The sequence below is a fragment of the Podarcis filfolensis genome, assembly GCF_964270895.1.
Source record: "Podarcis filfolensis genome assembly, chromosome: 6".
In the NCBI taxonomy this organism is placed as follows: Eukaryota; Metazoa; Chordata; class Lepidosauria; order Squamata; family Lacertidae; genus Podarcis; species Podarcis filfolensis.
Genome location: NC_139609.1, coordinates 55,990,216 through 56,007,336, shown reverse-complemented (window position 1 = coordinate 56,007,336; position 17,121 = coordinate 55,990,216). Strand labels below are relative to the sequence as shown.

Here is a 17,121-nt window from a genome sequence, read left to right as displayed (position 1 = left end):
AAATTACCCCTCCGCATAAATACAAGGTGCTCACAATCTCCAGAGTGTGTTCAGCATTTTACAGAATGTTTCCATATCCTGGTCACCTTCCCTCTTAAGACCAATTTACATTGTATCTGCTGTGTATATATTCCATTTCCTGACCTTCCTTAGGAATGGATTGCATGGACAAACAAGATACGATACAGGAAAGAACAACTATGGCCAGCAACTTTTCCCATAATCACACTGGCACTATTTCCAGGCACTACAATCATGGGAACTGCTGACAATCACATCCTTGAGTATCCACCTCATACATTATGTTTGTCCATGTGAGGGTTTGCTCAGGAATAGACTACTTGTATGTACATAAACCACACTGCGTAATCTGCCCCTCAAAGAGATGCTACTATTTCTCTATATGCTGAGGGATTTGCTATTCAATGCAGTTGCTGAGGCTGCAATTTGAAGCACAAGACCAGCAGAGGGTGGGAGGGCTTAACCCTTTCCTCTTAGTCTATTTTTCTGCCGAATGTCCTCCCCCTCAAGTTCTCCCCTCCCCAAGAGTCATCTTCAGATTGCTGCCCCAGCAAGCTGCATTATATGAAAAACAATAAAAGACTATCAGAACTGCTCATAACACATAGTAACGTCCTATGTATTTATGTCTAATTCACTCAGAAGTCTCTTCATTTTTGTATTTGAGCAATATCTTTGATAGAATTTATTTGGATTTTAGCCTTAAAAACACACAGCCTTTCAATATGCTACAATGATGTAGCCATCATCATCCTCTGCCCTTCACTAGCAGGTCCCAGGACAGGTTACAACAATTTAGATTTTAAAATTAAAACAGAGTACAATCACAGGAACAGAGTGGGCCCTGAAAACACCTATCTCAGGTGTTACAGGCTAGGGTAAAGAGGTACGTGTTCAGCATTTGCTGAAAGCTGTCAAAGAAGCCAGACGCACCTCTGTGGGGAGGAAATTCCACAACTTAGGGAATGCTGCAGAGAATCCATTGAAATTCATTCTATGCACAAAGAGTCTTGCGGCACCTTAAATACCTTTTTTAAAAAATTGTGGCATAAGCTTTCATGGACTAGAGCCAACTTCATCGGATGCATATACAATTTGGTGTGAAAGAAAGTAAGTGTAAGGCTGAACAGTAAAGAAATGCAAAAATTCAGTACAAGACCTTAAAATGTATGCAAACTGACCCTTCACAGCAGCAGTAATTGGTGATAACACAATAATATTAGCACCTATAATCAATACCTGTAGTGTGAAAGGCAATAATTGTTCTCCAAATGAATGGAGAAGCTGCAATTCAGCAGTTACCTGAGGATTGCGTACATGACAACTGTTTACTCAAAGCTGCCTTTAGGACCCCGTCTGCAATATCAAATCACTTTAAACCACAGATTTAAACCCCACAGATTTATTTCTGCTGTGTAAGGGCTTTTAGAACAGCCCCACCTGCCACACATGCATACTTGTCTTTGGCAAAATACTCATGCCGATATGGATCCAGTACCAGAATGGAACAGCTAACTTTGCTGGGAAGTTTTGCTGAGAGCTTTACCATGGGCACACAGCTCTACTTCTGTTACCTGTTTTTAATATTTATTTGTTTGTTTCTTTATTTAATTTTTAACAAGTCAGGGCACAAGGACCCTCCTGGCTTGAAATAAAAATGATTTAAGCTTTCTCCTAAAAGTTAATAGAAACTGGGACAAACATCTTCCATGGAGAAGTGACTTCCAAAGGTATGGGGCTACAGCTGAGAAGGTCCTGTCCCCGGTACTCATCAACCTAACACCTGTCCTGGATGGGCAACAGAGATGGGCCTCTACAGCTGAATCCCTTAGCATGCTCATATAAGTGCAAATAATCCTTCAAATATTAAGTCCTTCAGCTCTGAAGAATGGAGTGCAAAGGTAGGAAACTATTGCAGGGGGTAGGATAAGCCTTCTGGTGTTAATCATATTTTGGTTGTTAAAAGGCTAGATGAGCACTCTTTTACTAAAGTAATGGGGAGCACTCAAGCTCTTAAAAAGCATGCTTAACACAACAACAGATAAAACTTCTAAAGAGATCATAGAACAACATAGTCATCACAGGTCGGGACTGATAGAGCTCATGTCACAGGCACTGTAACATGCAGGACTAACAGTCATGACAGACAGGCTGCAGTCATTTGCTCAAAAAGTACAACATCCCTGCCAAAGAAGCACCTGAGGAAAGGCACATGGATCGCAAGAAGCAAATGAGCAAAAACTTGTTTGTCTCACACAAAAATGATAATTTGGAAAGGGGCTTTAATATTCAAACAATTGAATATTTACTTAAATTTATCTAGGTTAAGAGCACCATCCCTGCCAGTTAGGCTATGGATGTATGCACTTAAGAGTGGAATCTTCACTTGCTTTTATAAGACAGGTTATATGAGTTGAGGGAAGCAGATACTGGTATGCATAGACGCAGTTTCACTTTGCTTCTGAAGCAGTTTGAAATCAAGGTGTTTGCAATACACTTAAATTGAGCACCTATATATTTGTACAGATGAAGTAGGTCAAAAAAGAAATCCGTGGAAGGAGAGGCATCAAAAGGTCTCTAGAACTGACACTGTTTACTGGGTCCCCAACACACTTCATTTATTTACAGGAGTTAATAAATCCAGCACAAAATTGCAGCTAGACACTTCATGACTAAAACACAGACAGTATCAGACAAAAGACGCAGGCTAGCTATCAAATTTCAATCATATACTGAGCTGTCAAGAAGTAGCTACCATGACTGATTACTTGCTGGAGTCACCACCTCTCCAGCTCAGCTGGGATCACACCACTTTCGATGATGTTTTGAGACACCCATGCGCTGAGACACCCAGCTTAGGTTTATTTTTATTCAACATGTTGTAACCAATCCTCCTTTTTGCTGCCAAAATCACTTGAGTGCTTTCTTACTGTAAGCAGATGTTGAGCCCGATCCAGGCACAAGGAGCAATAACAAGAAGATCTGCTGTGCATTCCTGTCTTGCGACAGGACGACAATCAAGCCACACCTTCACCCTACCTAATTGAGCAAATGGGAGTCAATTGTAATTAAATAATAATAATAATCAACATATACACCATGAAATAAAACTGAAGGATAAACAAAACAAAGCAAAGTAAAACAAAACTGATGGACAGCATACAAATACCATGCAGAAGACTTCACTGCTGTTTATAAGCCCACCTGCCTTATACTGTAATCTCAGTGCAAGATTCCAATATATTGATCAGACTTAGTGACACTGGTGTTAGTTATTTCATAGCCAGGTATGCACCTTTTAAATTCAAAACATTGATATATAATTGTTGTGCAGTTAACCCTGCAGCAGAAGCTGCTATCAGATACAACAGAATGGTACCAAGCTTACAAAATATGCTATAATGCTGGGGAAAATATTCAGCCATTAAGCAATCAGTCCCTTGTATCTGGGCAGTGGTACACTGATGAGAACAAAATCTAAATTCCCTATTATAGAAATGTGCCTTCTTTCTAGCCTGACCTTCCTAGGGTTGGATCTAGATACATCAAAGAAGAGTTTCGGGAAAACGTGTTGTAAATTTTGTATGAGAAATCGTGTTGGCAAAAACAGGACCCCACAGCGCCATCTGGTGTCACAGTGTTATAATGCATATAATGCATATACAACACATATAAAACAAAAACGTTGTCCGGTAGCACCTTAGAGACCAACTAAGTATGTTCTGGGTATAAGCTTTCATGTGCATGCACACTTCTTCAGATGCATGCACACGAAAGCTTGTACCCAGAACATGGTCTCTCAGGTGCTACTGGACTTTTTTTATTTATTTCGACTGCGTCAGAGCAACATGGCTACCTACCTGAACATATAAAATGCTTTTTCTTTACCAATCTAGCTGAGATCTAAGTTTTAGCAGCCAGCCAACTGATCATATTATCCTTCTGTCTGCTATGTTAAATGATTTCTCTCTAAGAATATTCACATCAGTGTTCTGCCTTCCAAAGAGGTGAAAAAGAAACATCTACTGGCTGGTTGCTGATGCAAAATGATTTGGTGGCACTGAGCCCAAACCTTAGTAGAAAGGTTGTATCACTAAATAACATCTCCTCTAGTAGATATTATCTGATTTTCTTCCTAGAGATCTACCAGCTAAAAAACCAAGGCTAAAGTAAGATATTGAAATTGAATTTCTCAGAGTGGACAACTGAAACATGCCATTTTATCAAGAGAAGGAAAACGTATTTACATATACTTAATGCTCTCTACAGAATCCTAGCTCATTACCAACTAGCAAGCTATCCATTTCATAAGTAAAATAACATTTCATACCCAGGTCAATGCAGCCAAACTATCATTGCAAAGTTTCCAGACAGAACTGTAAGATGGGCTAGTTTCCCATATCTTCCTGTTTCTTTGATTAACCATACCCAGAATGTCTAACCCAGGAAGCAAAGGGGGAGGGGGTAAAAACACAGGGAGTTGAATCTCTAAGGCCCTGCCGAAGGACGCCATACATACTGCACCCTTTTAGAAAACTAACCCTGAAGAGGAGTCTTGCCATGAGAAATCACTCTCATTCTTTTGTATCTATTCTTTTTTACAAATGCATCACCATCATGATGAAAAATAGCTGTAAGAATGGCTTTCCACTGAATTCATCCTGAGTCAAGAAGTGTGCCAACTCATGCAAATAATCGGCAGCTCCGTTCGTTGTGAGCATTGCATCAATTCTGATGCCTGGCCAAGCAGGGATACTTAATGCTCAAGCCCCTTTCTTTCTTAGAGCAATTAAGTTAAAAGTGGGGTGTGTGTGTAATTAAGAAAACATCTTTTTATAGTTAAAGAAATAAGGGGGGTTTTTTTTTTGGGGGGGGGAGATTGTGCAGCATAACACTGATTTCTATGAGTAAAGTTTTCTACTTATCCACTCCCCCTTCCCCTGTGCTCCAGAACTGCAGGCAGATGTTTGTGTGAATCTAAAGCAGAGGTTTGCTGTATGAGGATTCAGAGTGCAAGAGAGAAACAAAAATGAAGTATGCAATAGATGGAGAGGCAGCCTTTTGGATGCTAATCCTTTTGCCTGCCTTAGGGATGCTGTTTCCATGCAGCTATTTCAGTGTTTCCTGGAGATACGCATCTGAGCCAAAGAGAGGTTTTGAAAGCTGTGTTCAAGGCTAATAATAATAGCAAAGCTACTTCTAACAATAAATGTACAGAACACTCTTGTTTCGTTCACACATACTCCTTAAAACAGCTGGAGAAAACTGAACATCTCTTTGGTGGAGGAGAGCTCAGTTATATCAGCTGGGTTGCATCCTGCTACTTTTATACATTAAGAACTCACAGCGCTAAGTAGCACTCAGTTAATGGGAAAGTTCTACATTAGAATATGAGAGATCAAGGAAGTTGTAGGAAAGCAATCATATAGCTATATAAAAAGCTACAGATGTAAGTGCTGAAAAATGAAACTGACACCCAAATCCTCCCAACTCTATTTCTAAAAGTGACTGTGTGAGACACAGTGAACAATCTTAAAAGCATTTCAGATCCTTGAGGAAAAGTGTGGGTGCGTTTGTATGTGTCATACAAGCACAAACACTTGCTTCTGCCCGTATTTACAAAAATAAATGCAGGATCACTTCTTTTCTTGCTCAGAGCTTTAGTTCTATGCATTTATCTATGTTAGGGATCAAAGAAGGTGCCTCCCAAGGTTCTGCTCAAACAACATTTGTTTTCATTTACAGTGAAATCATGTGAAAGAAGTGAGAAAAATAATACAGCATGCTTTTAAACAAGTGAAGAGAGCTCCCCTTTAGTGCCTTATAAAAGGAAACTGAGACCCCATTCACATGCAGTGTTATCCTTGGCCCTCTTCCCCACACTTGCACTGTAGGAAATGGCACACACAGAGGAAAAACTATTCACTGTAGTTTGAAAGTAATGAAGTGAATCCGGTTTTTAATACCTGCATAAAAAATGAATGCAAGACGTTCAGGAAAAGCATCTGGTGCAGGGCTGAGATTAAGCTAGGCATGGAAAGGCATATACTAAAGCACATACGGTCAATCCATTTCCAATCTCATCTTTAAACTCCATCAGAGTTTACCCAATGGGGCTTGGGTATTTTATTTTAGAAGGATTATGCCCCTGTTCACTTTCTTTACAATATACCGGGACTCGAATATAATGTGCTGTCTCTGCTGCATACAAATCTATTCCTTTCAGTAAGCCCAAAACAACATTAAAGCTTGCTGACTGCTAGCTATTTAAGTAGAACAAATATTGTCCACCCACTTTGAGGGATTAATTTCCCCTATGAAAAACAGTGCATGTCAAACCTCCAGGAGCATTTGGTGCAACTTTAAGGCTCATGATCATGGCTACCTTCAGGATCCTGGTTCCAGATTTCTCTGAAGATCAGTTGCTGGGAATCACAAGCAGGAGAGTGCTAATTCACTCATCTCATGCTTGTCGGCTTCCAGGTTAGAGGTATTATGGTTTCAATCCAGAATCCTTTTCTGAAAATAAAATTTTCAGAATTTTGGGGACTGTTATCTCACCTGCACTGCAGACAAAATCTGCAACACTGCTCAGGTCTATGGTAAAAGTTCACACTTTGTCCTAAACTGGCATTAGTCATAAAGCACACAATCCTAACACTTAACAATATTTCTCATTGAAATCAATGAAAGTTACCTTTAAACAAGATGCTTCAAATCAGGCTGCAAATGTTCCGCATGGTTACTGCGCCTATAATGCTTTATCCAGATCTCTGAAAATCCCATATTCATACAACTGTGTTTTTGTTGCAACACCCTGCATTCCGAAGATGGCAGGGGGATTTGTTTCCTGTGGAATTAGCACTCGCTTAAAAGCCTCACCCATTTCAGCAGATGAAAGCAAGACCAGCCGTCATCCTAAGTAAAGCTAACACAGCAACTCGGAAAGCAGCTGTTAGCAGTAGTAAGTAATCAAAACAGAGTGAAGGAAGCAGAGAGCAGCACTAACACAAAGGAACATTGTGCCCATAAGGCGATTCAGGGGTTGGCTCCAAGGACACAAGATGAAAGGGTGTGTTTTTTTAATTGACTATATAAAATGAGTGGGGAAGGGAAGCTTTCTGCTACTGTCAGCTAGCAGCATTAGGATAACAATTGTGAAAATGCTCCAGGGAGGCTCACTCAAGTTCCCAACAGACTGTGCCCACATCACCAACATCGTGACCACAACAAGATCTCATTTAAGAGCATTAGCGTTGAGAACATTCTCCTCCTTCATTCTGTCTGAGATTTTATCTGCTGTCTCTCTCTCTCTCTCTCTCTCTCTCTCTCTCTCTCTCTCTCTCTCACACACACACACACACACACACACCCGTGTCTTTGGCAGATTGGAAACTGAAGCCACAATCAGCATTTCTACTGTCAAAAGAAAGGTGGTGGGAGTCATCTGCTCATGCCACTATGTGGTCTCTCTTCAATAACTTTACCAGCCTAGCTAAGCAACTTTTGCATACGTTCAATTGCTGGATTTTGACTCACTACCTCCTTGAAGTTCTACAGAAAAAGAGAATATGTGTAAGTATTTGTGGCTCTTACTGTCTCTTTCTAGTATTCTAGTATTGAACCTACTGCTAGGTTCAAGCAGACACTCTGCATGCCTCCATGATTCATGATCTTTCATTCTATTTAGTTCATTAAAATACACATAAAATACACATAATGCCCGTTGTTAAGATGGCTCAGCCAGATGCTGTGCTGGCTGGGGACCTCAGGTTATGGACCATGATGGAGATGGTGGGACTCTTGGGCCTACCGCCAGTGCAAACATGGATATTGACTCTGGGTAGCCTGCCCACATTGCTCTCAGTAATCAGGGGGTTCACTCCTACTTGAGGAAGCCTGAGACAAGCCTACCCCTCAGGGCAGCAAATCACGACTGCACTCAGTGCAGAGGCCAACCAGGAGGGCCAGCAGTGCCTCTATGCTCAGGATGCTCATGCTGCAGCCCATCCACCAGCAGCTGCTCCAGCTTTTTCAGCCGCACCTTGGCCAACAAATGCTAAACTTGGTTCATGTACGCAACCAGCCTTGGGTGTTGGCAGCCGCCTTTCTTGCCATCGCATTCAATCTTTGGTCTGAAGTTTCGGCTGCTGTTTTTTTTTTTTTTAAAAAAACTTCATTATGTAGAGCCTTCCCACTGCTTTTTGCCTATTGCTAATCTTGGACAGTACTTCCAAGTACTTCCTAGTAATCAGTTTGGCTGATTGCAACAGGTTACAGTACTTCTGTGTCGTCGTCGTCGTCTTCTTCTCTGCTTCCTTGGGCTATACTAGCTTCCGCTCAGGTCTCTATTCTCATTTCCTCCAGCTCCTGTTCCATTTCCTTGTAAATTGTAAGTTGGACTGAACAGTCAGCATTTCGCTCACCTTGAATTTCATGCCTAGATTACCTTTCATTGGAAAAGTCACTTGCCTTGTTGCTGTGATCTTGCTTTCATTAACCATATTTCTAAAACTAAGAGGTAGTACAGAAATGTTTATATAAATAATATGCACAATCCCTAGTCTGGAACACAATGAGACTTTCCCTTGAGAGAAACCCTGATTCCAATTCCCTTCCATATTGACACCAGGCTGACTTTGCTGAATTCTGAAAGCTGAATTTTGAGGAGTGCGGCCACCTTTTATTTTATTTTATTTTATTTTATTATTGTATACCGCCCTATACCCAGAGGTCTTGCTCCTATGACTTTAGCAGCAACACACAAACATATTTAAAGAACTGATTAAGTTCATGCCAGGAAAAGTTACACCTGCTTAACTGTTCACATCCAACTGTTTCTAAAAGCACTGGAGCAAGGCCAGTAAAAAGGTTACTGTGTCTCTCCTGCGGTCAGCCATCTCTTTCTTCCTCTGAGTGGAACTTTCCTCCAAGTTGAAAAAAATAAGTGTAGACGTGGCTTCAGCAAGGCAATGTTTGAGTATGGCCTGCCTATGGCGGTCCCATTTTGCATACTTCACAGTATTACACAGCTCAAGTTATTGTGACACACGTACCTTTTCTGTCTCTGAGTATAAACCTCATGAGAAGAAAATTTAGCAAAGGGGGGCGGTGGTGAGAGGACAATAATCTCTACAATGTTTACAAGTGCAGTGGGTGATAAGAGACTGGTGACCCTCTGAGGCTGATCATGTTTTCAAACCAAAGATTTTCTGGTCAGCAATCTAATCACTCCCTCCACTAGCAAACTCAGATTCTGAGTTTTTGTGCAAAGTCACATGCTTTATTCACTACATCTATGCATGCCCAGGCAAGATGTATCTTATGGGAAATAACACAGAAGTTAGATAGCTAAAATGTAGCATGGAATGTTTCTTCTAGTGTGTCACTTTTAATCACCATTTGCACAGGAGTATTTTAGAATCTGCCCAGTTTACAGTTTCAGGATTTGCTGGCCACCTCTGCAGCAATTCATTTCTCACATGAAATGCTTAACATGCTTTTCGTGATCCTTCTGCTTCACACAGGAGCCTTTTAGCACTGTCTCCTACTGCTCTTTACCAGGGCAGTCCCTATATTCTGGTACCTTACCTGCCCCATTTTTGCTTTCAGATAAGATGATGGAAAAAGAGCTGTGGCTCTGGTACGGATCTACTTTGCATGCAGAAGATCCCAGACCCAGATTGGCTTCAGTAATGTTGCCCCATCATTGCCCCACTGAAGTGAATAGAACCCAGTGGTAAGCACCAATCAGTCTAGGGGACAGTGACATGTTTCAGGTTGCTACAACAGTAGTCTAAAATACATGTAATCCCCCTGTGGACTTAAATGCCTTTTTAAAAAATATACTTTTTAAAGTGCTTATGATCTGTTTTCAGATTTCCTGGTGGACTAGCAGCTGTTGACAATGCCCTCTACTCAAGTGGCACAGTGTTTTGTGAAATAACTTACTATTATTCAGCTCTTCAAACATCTGGCATGACAGTATGCCTGCATTTTTCTCACCCTATAAAATTAGCACACACTGCTAATTTTAAGTATGGATTGAGTCCATTTAAATCTTTAAATTTGTGGTTGCAATATCTGGCATCAGTACACATTTTATTTTTATAAGGTAGTTTGCCAATTGAATATTTCTGTCCAGGGATCTGCACTAATCCAGCTGGATCCAATTTCCTCCTTTCCCCCCAATAAATTGTATATTTTTGCTACAACACTTGATCCAACCAACAGAACACCCTTTTCACATTATACGTTGCATTTATATAGCACGTATCAAGCATTCAAAGCCTTTAATGTGCATGAGCTCAGGAGTCCTTAAAACTTCCCAGTATAGTAGGCTATCACTATTCTCTCTTTAATTCAGAAGGAGAGACAAAGAGAAAACAGAGGGTTCCCCTATCGCTCAGGTGAGAATTCAAACTGGAGACTTACTGCATTAGAATAGCCTTCTTAGACATTCTACTTGTGTGCAGATAACAACATGCAAGTGGGGATGAGAATGCTAAGTTCTGATTGCCCTGTCCATATTTCCCTCTACAAGGGTAATATTCTTAAAAGGCTGTGGGGTGGTGTTTTTTTAATGCTGAAAAAATTGGAGTGCTAAATCATGTAGGAAGCTTCCATGAGTACAGGAGGCTTTCTGCTTCAGGTAGCAGCTCATGGAGGCAAGAAGGATGGCAATGGCAGGAGCTTAACACATTTGTCACTCCCGTGTTGCTTTTACAGCAAGAGTAGAACACCTGGAGGGGGACAGTAGCATGAGGCATTACTACTCAAACTAAATGGAGTACTACTTCCACTATGTCATTCTTACAACAACGCCTTACATCTCTTTGTCTCACTTATGCATTTTACACGATTTCCCTTTTAACCTATACAGGGAATGTCTTTAAAAGCATCCCTTCATAAGGTATTTCTTATGACCAGCACCCATGGCAGATTGTGAGGTTAACAGTGGAGTCCTTGGAAACTCAGAAGAAGAAGCCCAAAGAGGAAGCCATAAAGGAAGGTGAATTAATGGAGAAGAGACACAATACAGTAGGAAGGCCTGGTGAGCAGAACCTTGGTGCCCCAAAAGTTTGGGAATCAAATTTAGATTTTCAAAGACTACAGAGGAGCAAGCACCATTCCAGCAGGACATCTATTTCAATTTGTACTCACTGCCATTAAAGTAAGGCCACATGTTAGCAGTCCACTACCTGCTTTGTGTACACAAACATATGAGGCAGCAGCCAATTCCCAGAACTGAATTTACAAGGAAGGGTCAACAGCTAATGAGTTTATACATTGGTTTGAGAAATTTATTACGGCCATAGGCCCATACAGGTAAAAACAACACCTAAATAACAGCTTGTGCCGTAGGGAAATAAAAAAAACAATCGCTAAAACACCACTATAACAATAAAATACTATAAAATGGAAAGGCATACTACGCCTTAATTTGCTTGTAGTGCTCCTTGGCGTCGCTTTTGGGAAAGGACAGCAACTAGGAACCTAGCCACCTTCAGGGTCGTGTGGGTATCCTTGTCCTGCAAGATTTGGGCAAGGTGGTTTATTGGTTTATGCCTAGGATTTATTTTTATTTAAGTTTTTCGGAAAAATAATAATTCCCATTTTTGTTTTTCCAAGTATATTATTTTCAGGTTTGTGTATGAGAGCAGCTGCCACTGTGCTCTTTTGGTACTGTCCCAGACCTTCTCAGGTGTCAAAGCATATCTCTTTGGCAGACAACCAATCATACTGGCTGTAAAACAGGAGGCGCTGCTAAGTGCATGCTACTGCTAGAGATAGCCAGAATGTCTGGAACGTTTCCCAAGGACGTTAGACCATGGAACAACATCCCAAGGAATAGGCAAGTTATGGACAGGAGAAATAAATGAAGCCTACAGTGCTTGTATTATGGAATCTCATCTTCAGCTCCATGAATAAAGCTTCTCTGTACTGTACTGCAACTGGTAGAAGAAAAAATTAATAAAGCTCTACGCTCATTTCATTTCAGAGTACAAAGCCCCTAGAGAAATAAAATAAATGATCCTGGTTATTTCCCAGGTAAAGTACTACTGCTGGGTGTGTGGGATTGTGTGCACACGCAAGATAAATAGATTGCAATTGGATGCAGAGGATTTTATTTATTTAAAAATATTTCTAGACTACTTTCTATTTAAAAATACTGAAGTGGTTTACAATATTAAAACATTAAAAAAAACATTTTTATATGCACACATATTAAAAATTCCAGGCTGTATGATCCAGTGTTAACGATCAGGAAATGCAGAACCAATAGGTGTGTTTTCAATAAATGCCAGCAGCATGGATGGCTCCCATTCAACTGTCTGAATCCAAGGATTCTGTAGTGCAGGGTGGTTAGGGTTAGGCTCTGCCCTTTTCCCCAGCTCTGTGCTTGTGTTATTCATGTATAGGTCATAGCTGTGTAGAGCAAGTGCCCCGATAAAGCATAGCCAGTGTTCGAAACTTCCATTGTTCTAGGCGCCTTTTGCAACAGGGAATTTATTTAGCTCGAGAAGTTTCTGAGCTCTGGGTACAGTACTGAGCCTAAGATTTCAGATTAAAACTGCAGGAGGACCTTTTTCTGCCTCCCCACTTCCAGCTACTGTCTGAAGAATAGAGAAGAGACCCTCTTAAGGATATTAGGTGGGTGGGCAGGGGAAGGACTAGACTACATGAAAAATGAACATACAATTTTAGCTGCAGTTCATTCATTTTCAGCTTTGTATTCTTCTTATAAAAAAGCAGGCCTAGACATTCTGTTGTTGCACCCATAACCTAGGATTAAGGTGCCATTTAGCTCATAGCTTTCATATCTCAGTTTCTAAAACTGAGCATAGCCCTTCCATTTATACAGGATCTCATGCACTGGGCTTTCCTTACTGACAACCACACACAACACACAGATCTGTTCCTGTCTTTTCACAGCCATTCAACAGAATGTGACCGTTCTGGAGGTCAAGCATCTTGTCCTTAGCTGCTAGTCCATGTCAGCTTAGCAACTATAAACAGACAAGATGGAAGCTTAAAATCACAATTGCCGTATCTGGCAACGTCCTTCCATTAAAGGAGTGTTTGCTCTGGCAAGTATTCCCATCACAACCTTCCTCTGGCGGCCTGTATCTGGTTCTCTAAATCATAAAGTCTTTGTGTTTGCCGCCTCATCCAGCCGACCAGCAGCAACAAACTGATCACTAGCGCCACTTGAAATAATAAAATCACCACAATAGGGTGGAGAGCAATATTTAGTACTCCATTTGAACTTGGAGACCATCCAAGAAGCACCTCCCACCAAGCGTGGTCTCCAGCAGATTTAACTGTCGCTACAATCTGGGCAATCTCCCTATTGCTATGCAGAATCTCAAGTGCAGCATTTTCACCCATGTCTTTGATTTTCAACAATTCCTGCTTCAGGGAGGGGTGAGAAAGCAGGTTTTTCAGAGTAGAAAGGCCAAGGCCTAGAGAAATAGGCGAGATTTCTCGATACAAAGATGGGTAAGCCTTCATGTGCTGCACAGTCCAAACAGGTACCCGAAATTGGAAATCACAGCCTACAAGCACACTAATATTGCAAAAACAACGGTTAATATAAGGCAGCATAGGCTGGATAACCAGACCATTAATGATTACAAACTCACATGGCGTTCTTACACAAATACAGCCCTTCCCAGTATACACAACAGTAGAACTTTCTTCTTGGATTACATCAAAAGAGCAGCGGGAACTATTTACAAGCTGAGGAGAGAAGCATTTGTGGTGTTCTTCTAAACTGCTGTCATCACATACAAAGCCCAAGTTTTCCTTTTTCACACAACCTTGCACATTAACTGTTTGCCAGTCACCATTCCTCATCCGTGCCCACCTATTGGAGTCCCTGGAATACATGACCAAATCCTTGTCAATCTGGAATCCCAAGGGGACCACTGGATAGATTGGGATGATCTGGGTGGCTTCTACGGTTATTAAAAATAATCGCAGCATATTCTGGGCAGAATCATAAGATGCATTTAGCAACCTCCACCAAGCCTCCAAGGCTATTTCTCCTGAAGTGAGCTCTGGCCGAATTAAATTGCTCACCTCCATGGGAATGTTTCCCGCCTTGGCCTCTCGAATCATTCCCATGACTACATTCTGTGTGATTGCTTGTGCCTGTTCACATGCTAAAGCCAATGAAACATTGCTTTGGAGGGACTGGATTCCAGACACAATCAACATGCTGTCCTCTTCTAATATTGCTTCCCAGACTGGAAGCACTTTACTGATAGCTTGTGGTTGTTCTGTGAGCTGCAAGAGAGATTTGGTTAATGGGGCAGTCAGTTTCCCTATTTGTTTTGTGGAATATGAAAGTTTATTAGCCAAGACTTCTATGTTGGCTGCATCTATGAAAGAAAGACCTGCTCCTAGGGGCCCAAGCCAATCCATCAGTTCTCTTTTAACCCTTTCCCCATGATGTACTCCATCCCACATTTTAACCCACTCCATCCAACCTTTGTGGCTGACTCCGAGAAAGGGAGCACATTGAGGTGCTCTCTGTGACACATTCAAACCCTCAAAATGAATCTGCACCTCCTTTAGTGAGGTCTGGGGGTGCATGACAATTTGTTCAGGCTGATCTAATTTCAACACATGAGACCCAATGATGGGGTTGGTCAAACGGCGAAGTGGGAGGATGTCTGTGATCAGGGGATTAAATGTAAGAATTGTTTTGTTTTGAGAGCCAAATTCTACCCGGTATGAACCTTGCTCACTTATTTCCTCTGTGATGGCAACAAAACCATAGAATTTAAACCTAATAGAGGACATTTGTTGGTCACAGTGTGTCCCCCTGATTGGCACCACCCAGTCTGGTGGCCCCTGTTTAATTAAGTCCATTCCGTTTAATTCCCACTCCTGAGATTCCCAATTAACGATCAGGCGGGTGATGTTCTTTCCGGAGGGCGAAATCAAGGACAGCTGGAACTGATCTCCAGGAAACCTAGTGTTCTGGGTTCCAACAACAGTTCGCAGATGCAGCGGTGCACCAGGTTTCCATAAAGCAGCAGAAACGAGGGCAACATCACATGAACCATCCTGGATGCTGCTGCTTCCAGCTGAACGAGAATCCAGGTGTGTAGGCAAAGGTCGGCAAGAAACAGGAATGCGAACACTTGAACTGGCCGTCTGCATGCTGTAACAAAAATGTCCAACTTCTCCACTGGTCTTGAGGGTGCAATTGGCTATGTCTCTCCAGTGGCAGCTGACTGAGTCTGAGACGGCATGGAACATGTAGAAGCTCTGGAACACTCCAGGGTTGGATCCATTGGCGTACAATCCATGCATGCGACAAAGCAACCTTGCTTCAGCTACTCCTCCTTTTGGCAGACAGGCCCACAACTTCACAGGGATGGCAGACACATTCGGGCTGGCAGAAACAACCATCCATCCGTTCCCCAGGAACAGCAGCAAAGGCAACAACATCCTGGAAAACACCTGAGAGAAAGAGAACAGAAAAAGGATCTCCGAAACCCCAGTTGCCTGGGTATGCATCACTACTGCAACTCCAGTTCTTTGATGAGGCATCACTGACAGGTGCAGTATCCATGAGAAAGAAAGGACTGCTGGTCCAAGTTAGCAATCAGAATGGCTACTAAGTGATGGACTGGATTCAGATTGAGACCAAGAATCCTGGGGGTATATATTTCTGCTCAGAAAACAGGTTATAACAAGGGACTAGTGGCCCACCTGGAATACATGCCAGTGGCACAAGCCAGCTAGCATATTTTACTTTTTTTACTAGCTTTCTTCCAGAATAATCTTTTCCAGATTTAGTATCCAGAAATCAGGGGATTTCTAGTGACCCAAGATTAAGAGATGCTTGGCATCCCTGAAAAGAGAAGAGAAAGAAACCTTTTTATTTAGTTGTCTACACACTTGGCATTCAACATGGAAATTTTTGGCCGTAATGCTCAACAGACAGTCAAAGAATAGCAAACCAATTTCTACTTTAATTATGAAATTTAAAAACTTTCCACTTCTCCCAACACTGGAAACTTCCACTCTGCATATTCTAGGGCAGTTCAACAATTATCAGTGTTTAAATGCTTGTTTTTCTTTTCTTTTTTACTGAGATGGCAGGACAATCCAGAAGGTATTCTGGGCATGGGGATAGAGATTTATTCTATTTATTTAACAAAATTTAAATACTGCTTGCCTATAAGAAAACCTCTAAGTGGTTTAAAGGGACCCCTGACCGTTAGGTCCAGTCACGGACGACTCTGGGGTTGCGGCGCTCATCTCGCTTTATTGCCCTCTAAGTGGTTTACGTAAGTATAAAATAAAGCATTAAACCTCAGTATAAGAACAGTTAAAATGGGTATTTAAAAACATGTAGAAGACTATCATAATCAACACTAGCAAAAAAAGAGAAGATGCTTATGTAGCTTCTACATGTCTGAATAGGACTGCCGAAACAAAAATGTTTTAAGCAGGTGGTGAAAATAACAGCGAAGGTACCTGCCTGATGTCAAGCAGGCAGGGAGTTTCAAAGTATAGGTGCTGCTACACAGGAAGAACAATTTCTTGTAAGTATTGAACAAGTATTATGTGGCACCATTAACACTGCCATTTCTGCAGATCAAAGCAGTTGAGGGAGCATATATGGAGTAAAGTGATTTTGCAAGTAAAATGGCCCCAAGCTGTTAAGGGCTTTATATCCTAATAGTACGTAATTCCTCAAACTTGGCCTGGTAGCAAATGGGCAACTGGTGCAGAACTCCGAGCAAGGGTGTTATATGCAGACAGGGTTTCATTCCTGTCAGTAATGGTGCAGTAACTAATTGCAGCTTCTGGTTCAATTGCATGGGAAGCCCCACAAAGACTGCATTGCAGTGCATTGCAGTAATCCTATCTTGAAGTCACCAATGCTTGAACTACTGTGGCCAAGCTATCCTGGTTCAGGATTGGCTGTTGGTGTCACCCTAGTTGCATGAAGTAAAGGGCACTTCCAGCAAATGAGGCTACCTGGGCCTCCACTGGCAGAACAGGTTCCAGAAGCACCCCCAAACTGTGTACCTGCTCCTTCAGAGAGAGCGCATCCAGGGAAAGCAGTTGACT

At 41.6% G+C, this 17,121-nt stretch overlaps 1 protein-coding gene across 9 annotated transcripts in view; it reads right to left on the bottom strand.

Annotated features, from left to right (window-relative positions):
• Nucleotides 1–17,121, bottom strand: part of PPARD (peroxisome proliferator activated receptor delta) — a 45,306-nt gene that overhangs the window by 15,099 nt on the left and 13,086 nt on the right. For 8 of the 9 annotated variants that reach the window (XM_083617993.1, XM_083617995.1, XM_083617997.1 and 5 more), the window contains one exon: nt 12,133–15,498. The exons of the other annotated variant lie outside the window; for it this stretch is intronic. In XM_083617993.1, the coding sequence (XP_083474119.1) occupies nt 13,126–15,486 (2,361 nt within the window). In that variant the 5' untranslated portion in view covers nt 15,487–15,498 and the 3' untranslated portion in view covers nt 12,133–13,125. Of the gene's footprint in view, nt 1–12,132; nt 15,499–17,121 lie in introns of those variants that run through there. 9 annotated transcript variants of the gene reach the window in all.